The sequence below is a fragment of the Natator depressus genome, chromosome 10 (genome assembly GCF_965152275.1).
Source record: "Natator depressus isolate rNatDep1 chromosome 10, rNatDep2.hap1, whole genome shotgun sequence".
In the NCBI taxonomy this organism is placed as follows: domain Eukaryota; kingdom Metazoa; phylum Chordata; order Testudines; family Cheloniidae; genus Natator; species Natator depressus.
The window spans coordinates 60,032,829-60,048,030 of NC_134243.1; the positions used below are offsets into that span (position 1 = coordinate 60,032,829).

Genomic DNA, 15,202 nt, shown 5'->3' on the forward strand with positions numbered 1-15,202 from the left:
ACTGCTGATAACACTCTTTTGCCTTATTTTAGAGGGGAAAAAACAGTACTGAAACCATTAGATTACAAGTTATTTCCATAAACAGATCATTATAAAGAAATATTTGTTTCAAAATTAATGTATTTGTTGCAGGAGTTGCTATGATGATTAGCATTTTGTAATTAATAGAGGCAACAATGCCACATAGTAGACAAAAGGGAAAGGGTGTTGAAAAGTACTTGTGTACTATCGTCCTGTCTAATATTTTCCCCTTAAATAGATGCAGTATTTTCTTTTGAAGAGATACTTTTTACTCGATTATTTTGTTTTTGCTGCTTCTTTTTTGGGTTCTTTCCCCTGAGACACTGCGGCAGAGAGTTAACCACTATTTCAAAGAGGTTTACAATTTTTAATTGCACTCTGTACTTTTGCAGATACATTTGACGGAAAATTCACCTAACTGGTATGTAATGTTTATTGTATCAGGCCACATGTATTCATTAACATTCCTTTATTACAACCACTCCAAATAGCAGATTTCTCAATGGGAGAACTCCATCATTTTTGTAGCTGGTATATTCATATTTATTTATTACTGTTGGGGTACAATTGAAAGCAACAAAATATAAAGGCCCTAAAATTGAGAGACCCCCCCCAAAATGCATTCACAGGAAAATTTCAAATGAAGTTTTTTAGTAGTGATTCACAAATACAACTGGACTTTGAATGAAAGAAACATGTATGAAATGTTGACATTAAAGAATCATATTTTCCACACCTCCACCCCCTTTCTAATAGATTAAGGGTAGCACTGAATGACATATACTGATTTATAACATTAAAATATAAAATGAAAAATTGTTAATGGTAAGATTAAGAAATTTGATAGCTATATTTTTAATTATTTGTAATTATGTATAATAAATGAGCACAGATGAGGTAACACTTAGGCCAAGTCCTTTCTGGCATAAGTGTGGTTTTCCCAGTTCTTCTTTTACATAGCATTGCTAATCTTCTTGAAAAATGTTATTGCTGACAGAGCAAAGGTAACATGTCATGCTGAAAGATGTAAGTAAAAGATACACAAACATGTAATGATAAATACCCCCCTCCCTTTTCTGGGAAAAGCCAGGGCAGGGTGACACAAAAACATGACCCAGAAACTGCAGAGCCATAAGGAAAAATGCAGAAGTTGGGTAACTGAAGCTTGCGCATGTGTAATGCATGGGTTAATGCACTAAAAGCCAATTAGATAAAGATTAAGTAATCTGTAATGTAGAAATGTAGAAAAGACCTAAGTGAACCTGGGCCTTTAACTGGAGAAACACCAGATCAGAAACTGAAGAATGGGATGGAAGGACCAGACCTAGGGTTCGGAGAAGATGATGACTATCACGGGAGATGGAAGAACTTGCGTCTGCCCCCGAATGTAGTAACAGGGGACCACTTACCAAATTTGTCTTGTCTGTTATTATCTGTCTGGCATAAATGTACCTGCAGACACTATAAATGACAATAATTCTCTCTGAAATTGTATAGATAAAGGCGAAAATTTATTAATCCTAAATTGGGTGGATTTGTGACTCAGTTCCCCAATTTTTAATCCCAACAACTATGATTAACATATTTTCACTGTGGCTACCCAGGGAGAATTTTAATGAGGGAATGCGACTGCAGAGAGTACATTACTGTGGCTGTAAATACTAGCAGCAGCATTTTCATTTTTATCTTTGTTCTGACGTTTTCCTATATTTTGAATGAAACAAAATGAACAGGGCATCACATAATTTCACATAATTTCAATTGGTTTTGGTGAGATTGTTTGCAAGAGAAAGTCGACAATATATTGGTGTCCTAAGCCATTATTTGTAACTGAACGGCACAGGATCAGCAGAAGCAACTGACTAAATTATTCAAATGACCAAACCAAATTAACAACAGGTGCTTCCTAGATGGCTGGCCAGATCCTCAGCTAGTGTAAATCAGCATAGTTCCACTGACTTCACCAACTGAGGATCTGACCCTTCACTTCAGTGGGCATCTGTTAACATATATAGTATGTCAAAAGGCGTGAAGCATGGTAAAAAAAATCAGCTGTCACCAAATACTCACTCTGCAAACAGTCAGCATTTAGGAGGTCTTGGCACTTCTCATGACATTTGACACCACATTCAGTGCATCTCATGCCTTGCCTGGCTATGCCCCAAAGGAGACCTTCACATTCGTAACAGTATGTGGGAGTTGTAGCTGTCCACACTTCGAAGTTATGAGGAGTGGTTGATGACATTGGATAGATTAAAGCCTGTAAGGTCTTTCTGAAAACATGCATTTTCTGTTGGGTGGAATGGGGGGAAAAAAATCAATAAAAGGCATCTTAGATTTCAATGTTTTTTCACGAGTGAACTACAGTTAAAATGTATTTTATGAACATCACAACTTTAAAAATATCAGATTATAAATCACATTACACATTCCTCAGCAAAATACTCATTTACTCAAGTCACCTTGTACTTTGAAGAGCAGGTTGCCTGGATGACCTAGTTTAACTGATTACATCAACAGCAGCATTAAGATGTATTTGATCAGTCAATTATATTTTCAACACAGAGTCCAGTATAATTCATTTTTCATCTTGATGGCAGAAATGCAAAAATTCATTAGCATTACATTTGCAGATCCATTTTTTAAAGCAATTACCTTAAATATAGGTATTTATATGCTTTATATATATAAATATGAATATTTATATGCTTCCTACAGGAAATTGTCTGACTATATACACTGCATGGAATGTATCTCTATTATGTAGAAAGTGCCTTCTCTTAAATCTCATTTCTGTATTGTCTCCCCATAGGGTTGAAGTGGGCAACTTTCATGAGTTCCATTTTTGGTGGTTTTCCCCTAGTACTGAATCTAATACTTTTTGTTTTTGAGTCAAGACTCTCTTTTTCTCAGAAGTAGGAGTGGGTCCAAATCAAACCCCGGAACTGAACACTCAGATCTTGGGCAGCTTTGGATCAGGATCCAAATTTTGCTGCTCATGACCACCTCTAGACAAAAATGATCAACTATACACTAATTAGCACTGCAAACAAGCTGAATTGCAGCTCATTAGCGCCAAAAGCCAGTTGAACACTGATAAACTAGCCCCTGCAGGTTTGCATATAAAACAAGGGCATAAAACCCTATAGGCTCCCATATAAAACATCCACTACTATTAAGTTTACTCAGCTTTGTGTGTTAACAGCTGCTCTGCTAGGTATTGAGTGCTCCCAAGCCCCAATGATTTCAATGGAAGTAGAGGCAATTCAGCAGCTTTCAGGTGATCCTCAGCACCGTACAGAATGAGGCCCCAACTTTGTTTCTCTGATTAAATGCAGATGGCTGACGGCATCATATTAAGAATTATAGTCTTGTCTGCTTCTAAATAAGTGAAATAAATCTATTGTGAAGGAAGAGCAGTCACCTGGAAGACAGCACAGGGGGAAGCTGGATATTTCGAAGACTTGGTAAACAAAGGCAAATGAGGCACCAAGTTATCTTGTTGGTTTGCTTATGAAAAACAGAGAGAGAGAGAGAGCGCAAGCGAGCGCTGAGGTTGTGGAAGTGGGACAAGATAGGAATCTATGGCTGAAGGAAGGGGAAATAGCCATTTTAATATTAAACCTATGTATTAAATGTGGCTCAAAGAAGAGATCAGGAGGATTGGAACTGAAGCTTTTTTCATTTCACCACATGAATTTAAGTTTTTGTTGATGCTTTCACATCTTTAATGCTACTTACTGCCATCTGCGCTCTGATAAGTGTACTATGTAAGTGAGGGGTATTAACATTTCGAATGAGGCAAGAAGGGAAGATATTTTTGTTTATGTGGCTGGATATATATATTTTCCCCATAACACCTGGGAATATTTTGACAATAATAAACAGTCCCACATTTTATGGAGCACATATCTAGACTGCTAGCCTAGTATCACTGCTACACAATCAGGGCAATCACGTGACAACTCTCTACTGCAGCAGAAAAACCATCACCCAGGTGGGGGCCAGTTAATATTCATGAGCTGACTAAGTCATAAGCTTAGCCATACGTTTTCTAGTTCTCTCTCTCTCTCTCTGTATACATACACATACACATACACACACACATATAATCCCCACCCATGATTATTGGCTGATGAAGTCTCCCCCACAACCCAGTGAATCTTACAGCAGGGCTATAATTCTGTATTAAATTCTTTGGGTCAGATCCTCAGCTGGCATTAATCAGCCTAGCTTCATTGACATCAATGTAGCTGTGCCGACTTATAGCAGCTATGGCGGCAAGGTTAATTACAAAACCAAACACCTAATTACTTGAACAGAATAATGAGCTATGTCAGAAAAACTGCAAGAATCTCCCTTGCCCCCTCTTCATGTCTCTCTGTTTGTTCCCTGCTCTCCAATGCACCATGTGCAAGCTTCTCATCATCATTACTGATGCTCTCCAACATAGAGCCTTACTCTGCCTTTCAAAAATCTAATTTTATGTTGTGACATTGAGCTCCCATTTTCGCTCTGCCAGTGAAACCAGCCTTGATTGCCCACTTTTCCCCATAAACACCTTTGTGCTTCCTCTGTTATGCTTGGTCAAAACTCCCCATCCACATTTGAAAAGACATCACCTATCTTATAAAAATCTCTTAAAAACCTATGTGGTGGCTACAAGTCACTGGAGTCTGGTATTGGTAGGGCAGGCAAGCAGCTGTGGCCATTGAGACTGTTGCTTTGACTAATTTATATAACTTTGATCTCCTCTTCCCTCCCCTTCTTTCTTGCCACATATTGTCTAAAGTCTTGACAGAAAGTTTTCTGGATCCAGGACTGTTTTTATGACAGTTGTTTGTACGTTGTCAAATAGGATGGGGCCCTAGTCCCTGTAAGTGGATCTTGAATTGTTACCATGACAGAAATATCAGTAATAATAAATGGTGCTGATTAGCTGAGACTATGGAAACTTAAGTAAGCTTAAACTTAAGTAACCAAAAGTTGCTTGTTACATCCTCATGGTAATTGGTACACTGTGCAGCCTATTTGGGCAGAAATTCTGCTCTAGTTCACACCTATATGATCCAAGTAACTTTGAGACTCTTAGAAGACTATGGGGTCTGAACTATAGTAACTGAAGACTGAAAACAATTTGAGCGAATAGCTGTGACTGAAAACAATGGGATGATGCCCTGATGGGACAGTGCAACACAGCCAGGGAAGTGGCTCTACATAATTTTTCCACACCTCCCATACCAGGAGCTACCTGGGTCAGGTCTTCTCCCAGCTGGTAATTCTTTTAAAGCTTCTCTAACTTGCACTGGCAGATAGATAACAACTAGGAGCTCCTCTGCTAGCCATGATCTGAGTCTAAAGCACAGTATGTTCCATTCCTTCCCCAGTTCCCAGAATGCCCCCTTCACAGCTTACCAGGTACAGAGGTTAAAAAGAAAACCTCAAAAACATCTCATACTGAATTTATACTGTATGTTGATTAATCACAGTTCACAGAAAAAAACATGTCTTTGAAGATTCCTTTGCAGACTTATTGCTATAATACATATGATCTGATTAGTCATGTCAGTGAAAATCCTGCCATGTCTTTCACCCTATTCAATTCCATTGATTTCAACAGGGTATATTTCATTTGTAAGATTTGGACCATTACATTGTATAAAGAAATCAAAATAAACTGTAGTAGTCCTTGAAAGAAACACATTTTATATAATCCTTTTGCTTTGTGGTGAATAGCACAGAAGCCAAATAATACATGTTTTGTTTTTTTGTTATTTAGCACCAGGCTATTATGGGAAATTCAAAGATAAAAAAATGTTTTGTCTGAATAACTGGTTTACAAGTTGTGTCTTTGAAATAAAAACTTACTCATATTTGTTAAAGGACAGTATAATATTACTAGGGCTGTTGATTAATCACAGTTAACTCACAAGAACTCAAAAAAATTAATCACGATTTTAAAAATTAATCGAGATCAATCACAGTTTTACTCGCACTGCTAAACAATAGAATACCAATTGAAATTTATTAAATATTTTTGGGGTTTTCTACATTTTCAAATATATTGATTTCAATTACAACACAGAATACAAAGTGCTCACTTTATAATATTTTTGATTCCAAATATTTGCACTGTGAAAGTGATAAAAGAAATAGTATTTTTCAATTCACCTCATACAAGTACTATAATGCCATCTCTTTACCGTGAAAGTGCAACTTACAAATGTAGCCTTATGTACAAAAAATAACTGCACTCAAAAATAAAACAATGTAAAACTTTACAGCCTACAAGTGCACTCAGTCCTACTTCTTGTTCCGCTAATCACTCAGACAAACAAGCTTGTTTACATTTACAGGAGATAATACTTCCCACCTCTTGTTTATCTGAAAATGTAGAAAACATCCAAAAATATTTAAATAAATGGTATTCTATTGTTTAACAGTGCAATTAATTGTGTAATTAATTGCAATTAATTTTTTAAATTACAATTAATTTTTAATCGCTTGACAGCCCAATATTACAAATGATATTTATGTATATATGTTTGGTAAGAACAGTCTTTTGCTAAATAACAACAAGAATTCCATGGATTCTGTGCTATTTAACATGTAGCAAAAGGATAATTTTATATATCTTATTATCCAGGACTCAGAATGCTTTCATTCGTAATCGTATTCTGTCCTGATCTATTGTGTATATTTATAGCACACCACTCACAGCAATAGCTAGGCACTGTTAATGCACAGCAAAATCCTCCAATACTGAAAAATTATCCATTTATTCTCCTTAGACAATTGGAGATAATTTCACTCAAGCACTGTGTCACATGCTTTTTGAACTTTTGATTCCTTTTAAGAAAAGGACAAAAAACAAATAATTATGCTTCCAGTATTCTGAGCACCAGTGACATACCACAAACCTACAGTGTTATGGCTCTGATTCAGCAAAGCAGTTAAATTTATGCTTTAACTTTAAGCACACAATTAAGTCTCAATGACGTTAACAACATTAAGCACATGCTTAAGTACTCTGCTGAATCAGGGCCTTAGACTACACGTATTGACTACGTATCATAATGATGTCCCACTGTAGCATGTGTATGGAGCAGCGAACCTTATACAGTCTATCCCAAGAGTTTAATTTATGGGAGGTAGGTGGCAATTTATTCTGGGCGGAAATCATCAGCTGAAAGTTGACATCTGGTTTGATCCAGAAAATTCCGTTGTCCAGCCAGCCCAGTATCCTGCCTCAAACAGTGATCAGTACCTGACACCCCAGAAATAGCTGTAAAACACTCTATAATGGGATAACCTGCCCATAAGGAAAGCTTTTTCCTAACTCCTGTCAACTAATGGACATCTCATTCACTAAAGATTGAGGGTTTACATCCATTACCTTTCAGCCTGTCCATAATTGGATGTTCCCACTATTCATGTAAATGTCTGTTCCTTGTTTCAATCCTGCTGAGCTCTTAGTCTCAATGATACCTTGTGGCAGTGAGTTCCACTGGTTACTTATACATTAGGTAGAAAACTATATCCTTTTATCAAGTTTTAAATTTGTTGCCTTTCATTTTTACTGTATGTCCCCTATATGTGCCCAGTTTGCCTTTTCTATACCATTCTTTATATAACTGTCATATAACAGGCTCCCCCTATTCCTCTCCTTTCTAAAACTATCAGACTTAATCTTTTCATTCTCTCACCATGCAGATGTCTTCCTATGCTTGTAATCATGTTTGTTGTCTGTTTTCAGACTTCTATTTCTGGTACACGTTGTTTGATATGGGCTGACTTGAACTGAAAACAGTTATCAAGCTCAAGGCATATAACAACCTTATAATATATGCAGTATTATTTTCCATCCTATTCTTTATGCACCCTAACACTGTATTAACTTTCCCAACTGCCGACACATATGGAGCAGACGTTTTCATTGAAAGGACCCCCGCTTTTTTCCCCAAGTGGTTACAGTTAATTCAGAATCGAACAGTGTGGTTAAAATGAGTCCTTCCAGCCTGCATTATCATGCATTTGTCAACAATAAATATGTCAGCTCTACAACTTGCTCCCTCTTACAGTTCTCAGAAAAACAAAACAAAACACAGTGCAAATGAATTTGTTGAATCTGCCTGTCTCTATCTCCCCCTCCCTTTTTTTTTTTTTTTTTTTTGCTGATTTGAGTCAGTGGCTGAATGGATATTGATTGTCGCAGGAGTTGGTAATGATTAGAAATTGTCTTTTCGTGGGCATCTGTTAGTAATACATATGGATTGCTTTTAAATTTTGTAAATGTGGCCAGCTATTTTCATAGTCATATGAAATAAATAACAGAAAAACATGTGTATTTTGTACTAGCTGTGTGATGTATTTTGGTCTATGTAAATTATATTTTTCTGTGCCTGTCGGTTTTTTTACGATTCCATACTTTGTTTTTGCCCTATCAACCTTTGTTGCTATTTTGAGACTGCAGCACAAGGTAACTGCTGCTTTTATTGAAAAGGATAATTTTAAACACTAGTTGTTTTCCACTTCAGCATTCTATTTTTGAGTACTACCAGCTTATTCCTTTATGATTACCCATGGCACCACACCATCTCCAATCAAATTACGGGGCCTCCTTTGAAGGTCGTCAATATCAAGATGTAGCCCACTAGCAACCTCTCCACATTTCTACCTGCAGCATGTCCACTGTGGAGCCTAACTACATTATAAGAAAATGCAATGTGTTTCATTTTCTCAAAGGAGAATAAATCAAAGAAGAATATGTTTGGACTGGTAACCCGGGGGGAGTCACATAAGTGCCCTTTATCCCTCAAATTAGTGCTTCTGTTTAATCATGCTAGGTTTAGCCAGGCAAAATTACTCGCATTACACTTCAAATCTCCATGGAGAGAATGACATCTATTGTGTTCTTGACTAAAACAACCCTCTTTTGCAAAATACTGGTGGGAAATGGTTATGGCCAGATTATCAGAATGTGATTTTCTTCAAAAGATTGTCACTGTAAGTTTATGTGGGAAATAATCATTCTAGTCCACCATATACCACTGCACTCCTTATTATTGGTGATTATTTTTATTGTAACCAAAAGGCTGCTAGATGCCTATCGGTAGTGAAAAATTACACATGGTCCCTGCAATCTAATCCAATAGGTAAACTATGACATAACAAAGTGTAACAGTCATGGAAAGGCAGTAGGCACTTGTCAAAATCCTGTTTATAGCACTGTTAAACATCTTTAAAATGACAGTTTCCCATAAACAGAATGCACATAAAATAAATGTTTTATAAAATAAAAATGTCTCTCATGACCCATTTCAAGTGAGAGTCATGACAGACCAAATTAAATCAACCCAGGCTTTTCCCCCCACTGCTCTAAATCTACAAAAATACACATACGGGTTAAATGCCAGACTGGAATGATTCAGAAAGACAGACCAAACAAAAACTCTTCGAGATAATAATCTCTTACATTTATGACAGGTTTCAGAGTAGCAGCCCTGTTAGTCTGTATTCTCAAAAAGAAAAGGAGTACTTGTGGTACCTTAAAGACTAAAACACATTTATTTGAGCATAAGCTTTCACGAAAGCTTATGCTCAAATAAATTTGTTAGTCTCTAAGGTGCCACAAGTCCTCCTTTTCTTACATTTATATAACATCTTTTATCCTGTAAGAACAAGCCAGGCTGCTTAACTACCCAGGTTGCATAGCAGAGGGGAAAGGAAAATTTAGAAGTTTAGAATCAATCTCTGCTCTTATGAAAAAGAATAAAAGATCAATATTGTCCTGTCATATCAGACAGGACCTTGGGTTTTTGTTTTTTTTTAATTTTCTCATCTGAAAGTCCCCACATAGTAAATGGCACGAAATCAGTTTATTCTATCCTGGAATGACAAAGGGCTGAATGACTTCTGAAGAGGTTTGAACCAATTGTTCAAGGAATCCAGGTTTTCCATACCAGATGCTTAGACCAATATATTAGGAAGCAATATATTAGACCAAACTACATATTACGAAGTCTAAAATAACGGGCCATTTATTATTTTAAGATAAATATACGATCCTAAGAGCCTAATTTAGCATTTCTTATTTATTTTGCTCTAATGAAGGCAAAAAGCCCTGGGTTTGTATGAGACAAACAGTACATTTAGATGTCCCTTACTTTTGAGATTTGCTGGCTGTTTTTTTCTTAGACTGTAAAATTTGCTTTTGGGACCATGTCTTTCTATATGTTTGTAAAGCACATAGCAACACAGGGCACTTGTATAGGAAAGAGCATCTTGGTGCTTCCAGAAAATATATAAATAAATAAACAGCAATACTATCAAAATGCCCAGTCAAGACGAAACAAAATTTTCAACATCATTATCTTTTGCATAACATTAATAATAGATGTTCAAATAGCTCTATCAAAGTTTCCTCATTATTTAAACGAACACAACTTCCACTGTAAAGCACTTACCATTTCTTCATTGTTTATGGAAGTCCGGATAACCATGGCCAGGGATATACCAGACTTTCGGGCAGCAAGTGTCTGTTTAAAGTAAACACAAAAAAAGTTATCAAATATACCTGTAATACTAACGATAGTATTTAATGGAAAAAAGAGGGGTTGATAATGTTATTCTATGTGAGTTTAAGCAAAATTGTAACAAAGTGATGAATAAATTTCAGTTATTGTTTACTGCACAGAAATTTTAATGTTACAGTACATAATGGAAGCACACTTTCCAACAATCATTATTGTTTCTATTGGCAGTGCCTAGCCGAACTGCCACTCCCAATATAAAACCTGTTATTCAGGGTTTTACGGCTCAGTTTTTTTAACCCACAGGCTGTCTCTATTTTTCAGCTTTGCCAAGCAAATTCATATGCTACAAGGACAGGCATCCTAACCTAATGTGGTAGCAGGACATGTCTGCAGCAATTTGGAGATTATTTTGCACTGGGCTTAGAATTCAAGTTTCCAGCCTGAATCATTCTTTTTTTAAGTCACTGACCATTTTTAACATTTGTGTGTGTGTGAGAAATATTTCCCTTTCCCAAAAGATGCTGCAGAAAACTTTACGACAGAAAAAGAAAATAAGTCTTTATCAAAGAAGCCAACAATATTCACTCAGCATTCTGAAAGGGTCAGGGTAGAGTGAAAATGTTCTTCAGCTAGGAAAGGATTAACTCTATCTCCCTTCTTCCTCTCTCTTTGCCCAGCCATTCAGAAGGCTATAAGAATGGCTATAAGAATGGCTGCTGGGTTCTGAAGACAGGGATGAAACCCAGGTAGGGGGAGTTTCGGGTGTCATGTTTGGTTTGATTTATGGTAACTCATCTGGAGTTACGGTAGGGATCCATTCTGCATCGCACTGAGCACTTCCGTGAGTGCATTCCAATGGGTAAAATGGGCATTAAGGGTGCTCAGCACCTGGCAGTAGTAAGCCAGTAAAGATTTGCACTTAAGACCTTGCTGATTGCTGATGTGGCTTACTTCTACCCATCAGCTCCAAAACGGCACATGCAAAAGCAGGTAAAACAAACAAAATCTTTTATATAAAAAACAAGGTGGCTACATGCTATCCCAGTGCCTGGGTGCATTCTTTATTGCTATTGTGATCACCTAAAATGGGTCCTTAACAATTAACCACGGAAATAAGCCTTGTGTGGTATTAGGCAGCACACACAGCCTCCACAAATACTGCCGGCACTATTGTGTAGTAGAACTGCATCAGTCCTAGAGCCAGAAGGCCCCTTTCATTCTTGGGGGAATATATAGGATTTATTCCACTATACAAAATCCCAGCAGTAATACCATTGCATCACTGTAAAATATTGTTACCACTGAAGCTGAGCTAAAACATTCCCTTCCCAGTCAAAGTAAATCATTCCAGGAGTGTCTGAAGGCTTCTATCACTTCGCTTCTCTTACCCAGCCTCTGCCTTGTCATGCACCTCTTCTCTTGTGGGCTAGTGTGTTAAGGATGAACAGTTAGAGCCCTCAGAGCCCTCACAGACCCTCAAGTCTATTGCCCTGATTGGGATGTTCACGTTGCTGCCTGCCCGGTCTCTATAATTCATTTTTGCAGAAATTCCAGGAAATATTTTTCCTTCTGAGCTCCTTAATTTAAACCATTGTGCCTACTACACTATCTGTTTTGGTGACCACATATTGGACCCCAACACACCAATTTACACCAGCTGAGGAGCTGGCCCATGAAGTTTTGGCTGGAGTGAAAACTTGAGATTCTTTCCAGTTTAATTTTGAACTTAGAGATAATTTGAAATGGATTTTTGTACATTAAGACTGTTCATTTTAACTTTTTAAATGTTTACTTTCTCCCGCTGGTCTAGCCATCCAATTTTCAACAAGTTTCCCTTGATAATAATTAAACTTGCTGAGAGATATAAAAATATTAATCTTGTGAAACTAATTATGGTGTAAGAAAAAGACCTTGGCATGGAAATATTTGATTTGCTTCATCACTATCCTATTACAGTTAACAGATGAACCAAGCAATCTTTTTTTCTTCTTAAACTCTCAGCAATTTACCTAGCCTGTGAGATTCATTCAATTAATTTTCTTAGCCAGTCATTAATAACTAAATAATTCTGTCTGCCTGTCTGTTGCCATCTCTCTCTTTTATTTCTATAAATATGGCACATTGAAAATGTGTGTGCTGGCAAGGCTGATAAAATAGAATGTTTATGATAGGGACGATTTAAATATCTCCCAGGTTTTGCTTTTCAAACTTGCTGTGACAATGCTTCATACTGTGGACAAATCAGAGAAGAGAAAGAGTAGCCAAAATTTGTTATGAAGCTATGTGTGGGCAGGCAACAACCTCCACCGGTAGCCAGTGGAGCTCCAGAGTATAAAGGACTCAGACAGGAATTAGCAGGCTAAATACATGTATTTTGTTGGTTTGCTTGCAGGATTTCTTTTTTTAAAGCCCGGAGAGTGGTCAGTTACGCTAATTTGCTTGCAGCAAGTTCCCTTCACAGCTGTGACCGCTAACCTTTAAGTCTCGTCTGCTTACAAAACAAGGCACTGCTTTTCATTTTACAATATGTGGTACTACTCATTTTGGGCTAGACAGTGACTTGGATTATGCATTAGTGCAGGAGTGTAAGGAGAGTAAGAACCTCAGCTGTGAGCATGTAGGGCAGCGAGTGGATGGAATGTTTACTTTGACCTGCAACAATGCACCAGCCAGTGCAGATGAGCCAGTATAGGGAGTGGTGTTATTTGCTATTAGAGAAAAAAAGGGAAGCAAGGAGGGAATTTGCTTCAATGGGGTATCTGTGAGGTACAAACTCTCCCAGGCCTACTCCAGGAGTTGCACAGTTTACCTATTATCCCTTGATCAGAACTGTGCCTAAAGTCATAATGGGGGTAGGGGTGCAACTAAATTAATTGCTGACACCCCTAGTGGCCAGTGTGGATAAAAGGCCTTGCAGGGGTAACAGACTTATGGGTTATATCATAGAAACCCTGTAACTCTGTGCTGAAAATTAGGTTTCCAACCATCAGAGGGGTGAGGTTCTGGAACAGTTGTTGGGGCCAAACAACTTAATTTGTTTTATGAAAGAGCTGGACGAATGTATAAGTACAAGTGTATGATGGGAGCAGGGTCAATAGCCCTGGGGCTCACTTGTGGTTTATGTCTTATGTTCCTGAAAGCATGTTTCAGGACTGCAGCCAGCCCACTACAGGGGTCAGGAAGGAATTTGCCCTCCTGCCTCAAGTATTCTGAGGGGATTTCGTCTTCTTCCTTGGAAGCACCAGAGATGGCCATGGCTGGAAATGGGACACTGGACAGGGAGAGACAGCCCTCTGAGGTGGCGCTGGGAGCTTGTCTGGCTGGTTTTTGCTCATGCGCTCAGGGTCTGACTGATTGCTGCATGTGGGGATGGGAAGGAACTTTCCCCCAAGTCATATTGGCAGTGACCTGGATGTTTTTTCACCTCCCTGTGCCGCATGTGGGTCATTTGCCAGGATTATTTGGGTGTATCTGACTTAATCCATTTCCTGACATTGCAGGGGCCTTGAGCATTTGTGCACTTCTGTCCCTCATATTCTCCGCCTCTGGCACATAATAGTCTAAGTTTTCTGTGGGCTGTAATACTTTGGTCTAATTTCAGTGTTGGATTTAGTGTGTGGGTGGTAAGTAGAGTAGATGGGAGATCACAGATCTAGTGGTCCCTTTAACTCTATGACTCTGTGACCCAGGGCAGAGTGCCCTTTCCCAACGTTAAGTTAATAACAGCCTGCTTTAAACCATTCCTCTGTCTGTCCTCGTTTTCCTGCATGTCCTGATCAAGAGGGATTTGTGAGAAAGGAGCAAAAGTGAAGAGTCCTAATGGACAGAGCTTAGCGAGATTTCAGTGAGCAAAGTTATTATAGGGATTAATTTTATTTATGAAGCACTGTCAGAATATGTTGTGCTGTACTAAAGGAGCATTCAACAAGTAGACAGGCCTGCTATGAAGAACTTACAGTCTCAGGATGTGTCTACACAGCAAGACAAACTCTGTGGTAACAAGTCTCAGAGCCTGGGTCAACTGACTTGGGCTCACGGGGCTCCTGCTATAGGGCTAAAAATAGCAGTGTAGACATTCAGGCTTGGGCTGGGTTTCAGAACCTGGGCTCCAGCCTGACCCCGAATGTCTACACTGCTATTTTTAGCCCTGCAGTGCAGCCCAAATCACCTGACCCAGTCTCTAAGACTCACTGCTGTGGGTCTTTCTTTGTGGTGTAGACATACTATAAAAGGCACAGAAAGTCCTTAATATCCTACAATAGAGAACAAATATAGAACAGAGTAGAAACCTTGAAGATGGAATGATTCATGGAGCGGGTGGCCTTTTAGGATATTTTTTGAAAGGAGGCAGTGAGAGTCCTAGCCAGACCTAGGAGGTGGGAACCATGTGGCCAGACATGAAAGAAGCAGCAATGAGTATGTTTTTCTTTTTTTAGCAGCTGGAGTCTCAAAAAGAGGGGGAGCAAATGGGAAGAACTTCATAAGAAGAGGAGTGAGCAGTGGGAGCATCAATAGGGGTAGGAGGTTGAAAAAAACCCTAGTTTTCCTCTAAAAGTTATTAGACTTGCTCCATGGAAGGAGTATGTCCTCTGTTAAAACCAGGATACTGATCCAACATACAGAGCAGCAGGAATTCTGGACTGGCC

General features: G+C 38.3%; 1 protein-coding gene across 1 annotated transcript in view; it reads right to left on the reverse strand.

The window, feature by feature from the left end:
• The window catches only part of UNC13C (unc-13 homolog C), a 397,169-nt gene that overhangs the window by 259,373 nt on the left and 122,594 nt on the right, over positions 1-15,202 (reverse strand). Inside the window, exons 6-7 of the mRNA XM_074966314.1 lie at positions 10,488-10,559; positions 2,092-2,311 (exon numbers count right to left, since the gene is read on the reverse strand). Of these exons, the coding sequence (XP_074822415.1) occupies positions 2,092-2,311; positions 10,488-10,559 (292 nt within the window). The remainder of the gene's footprint in view (positions 1-2,091; positions 2,312-10,487; positions 10,560-15,202) is intronic.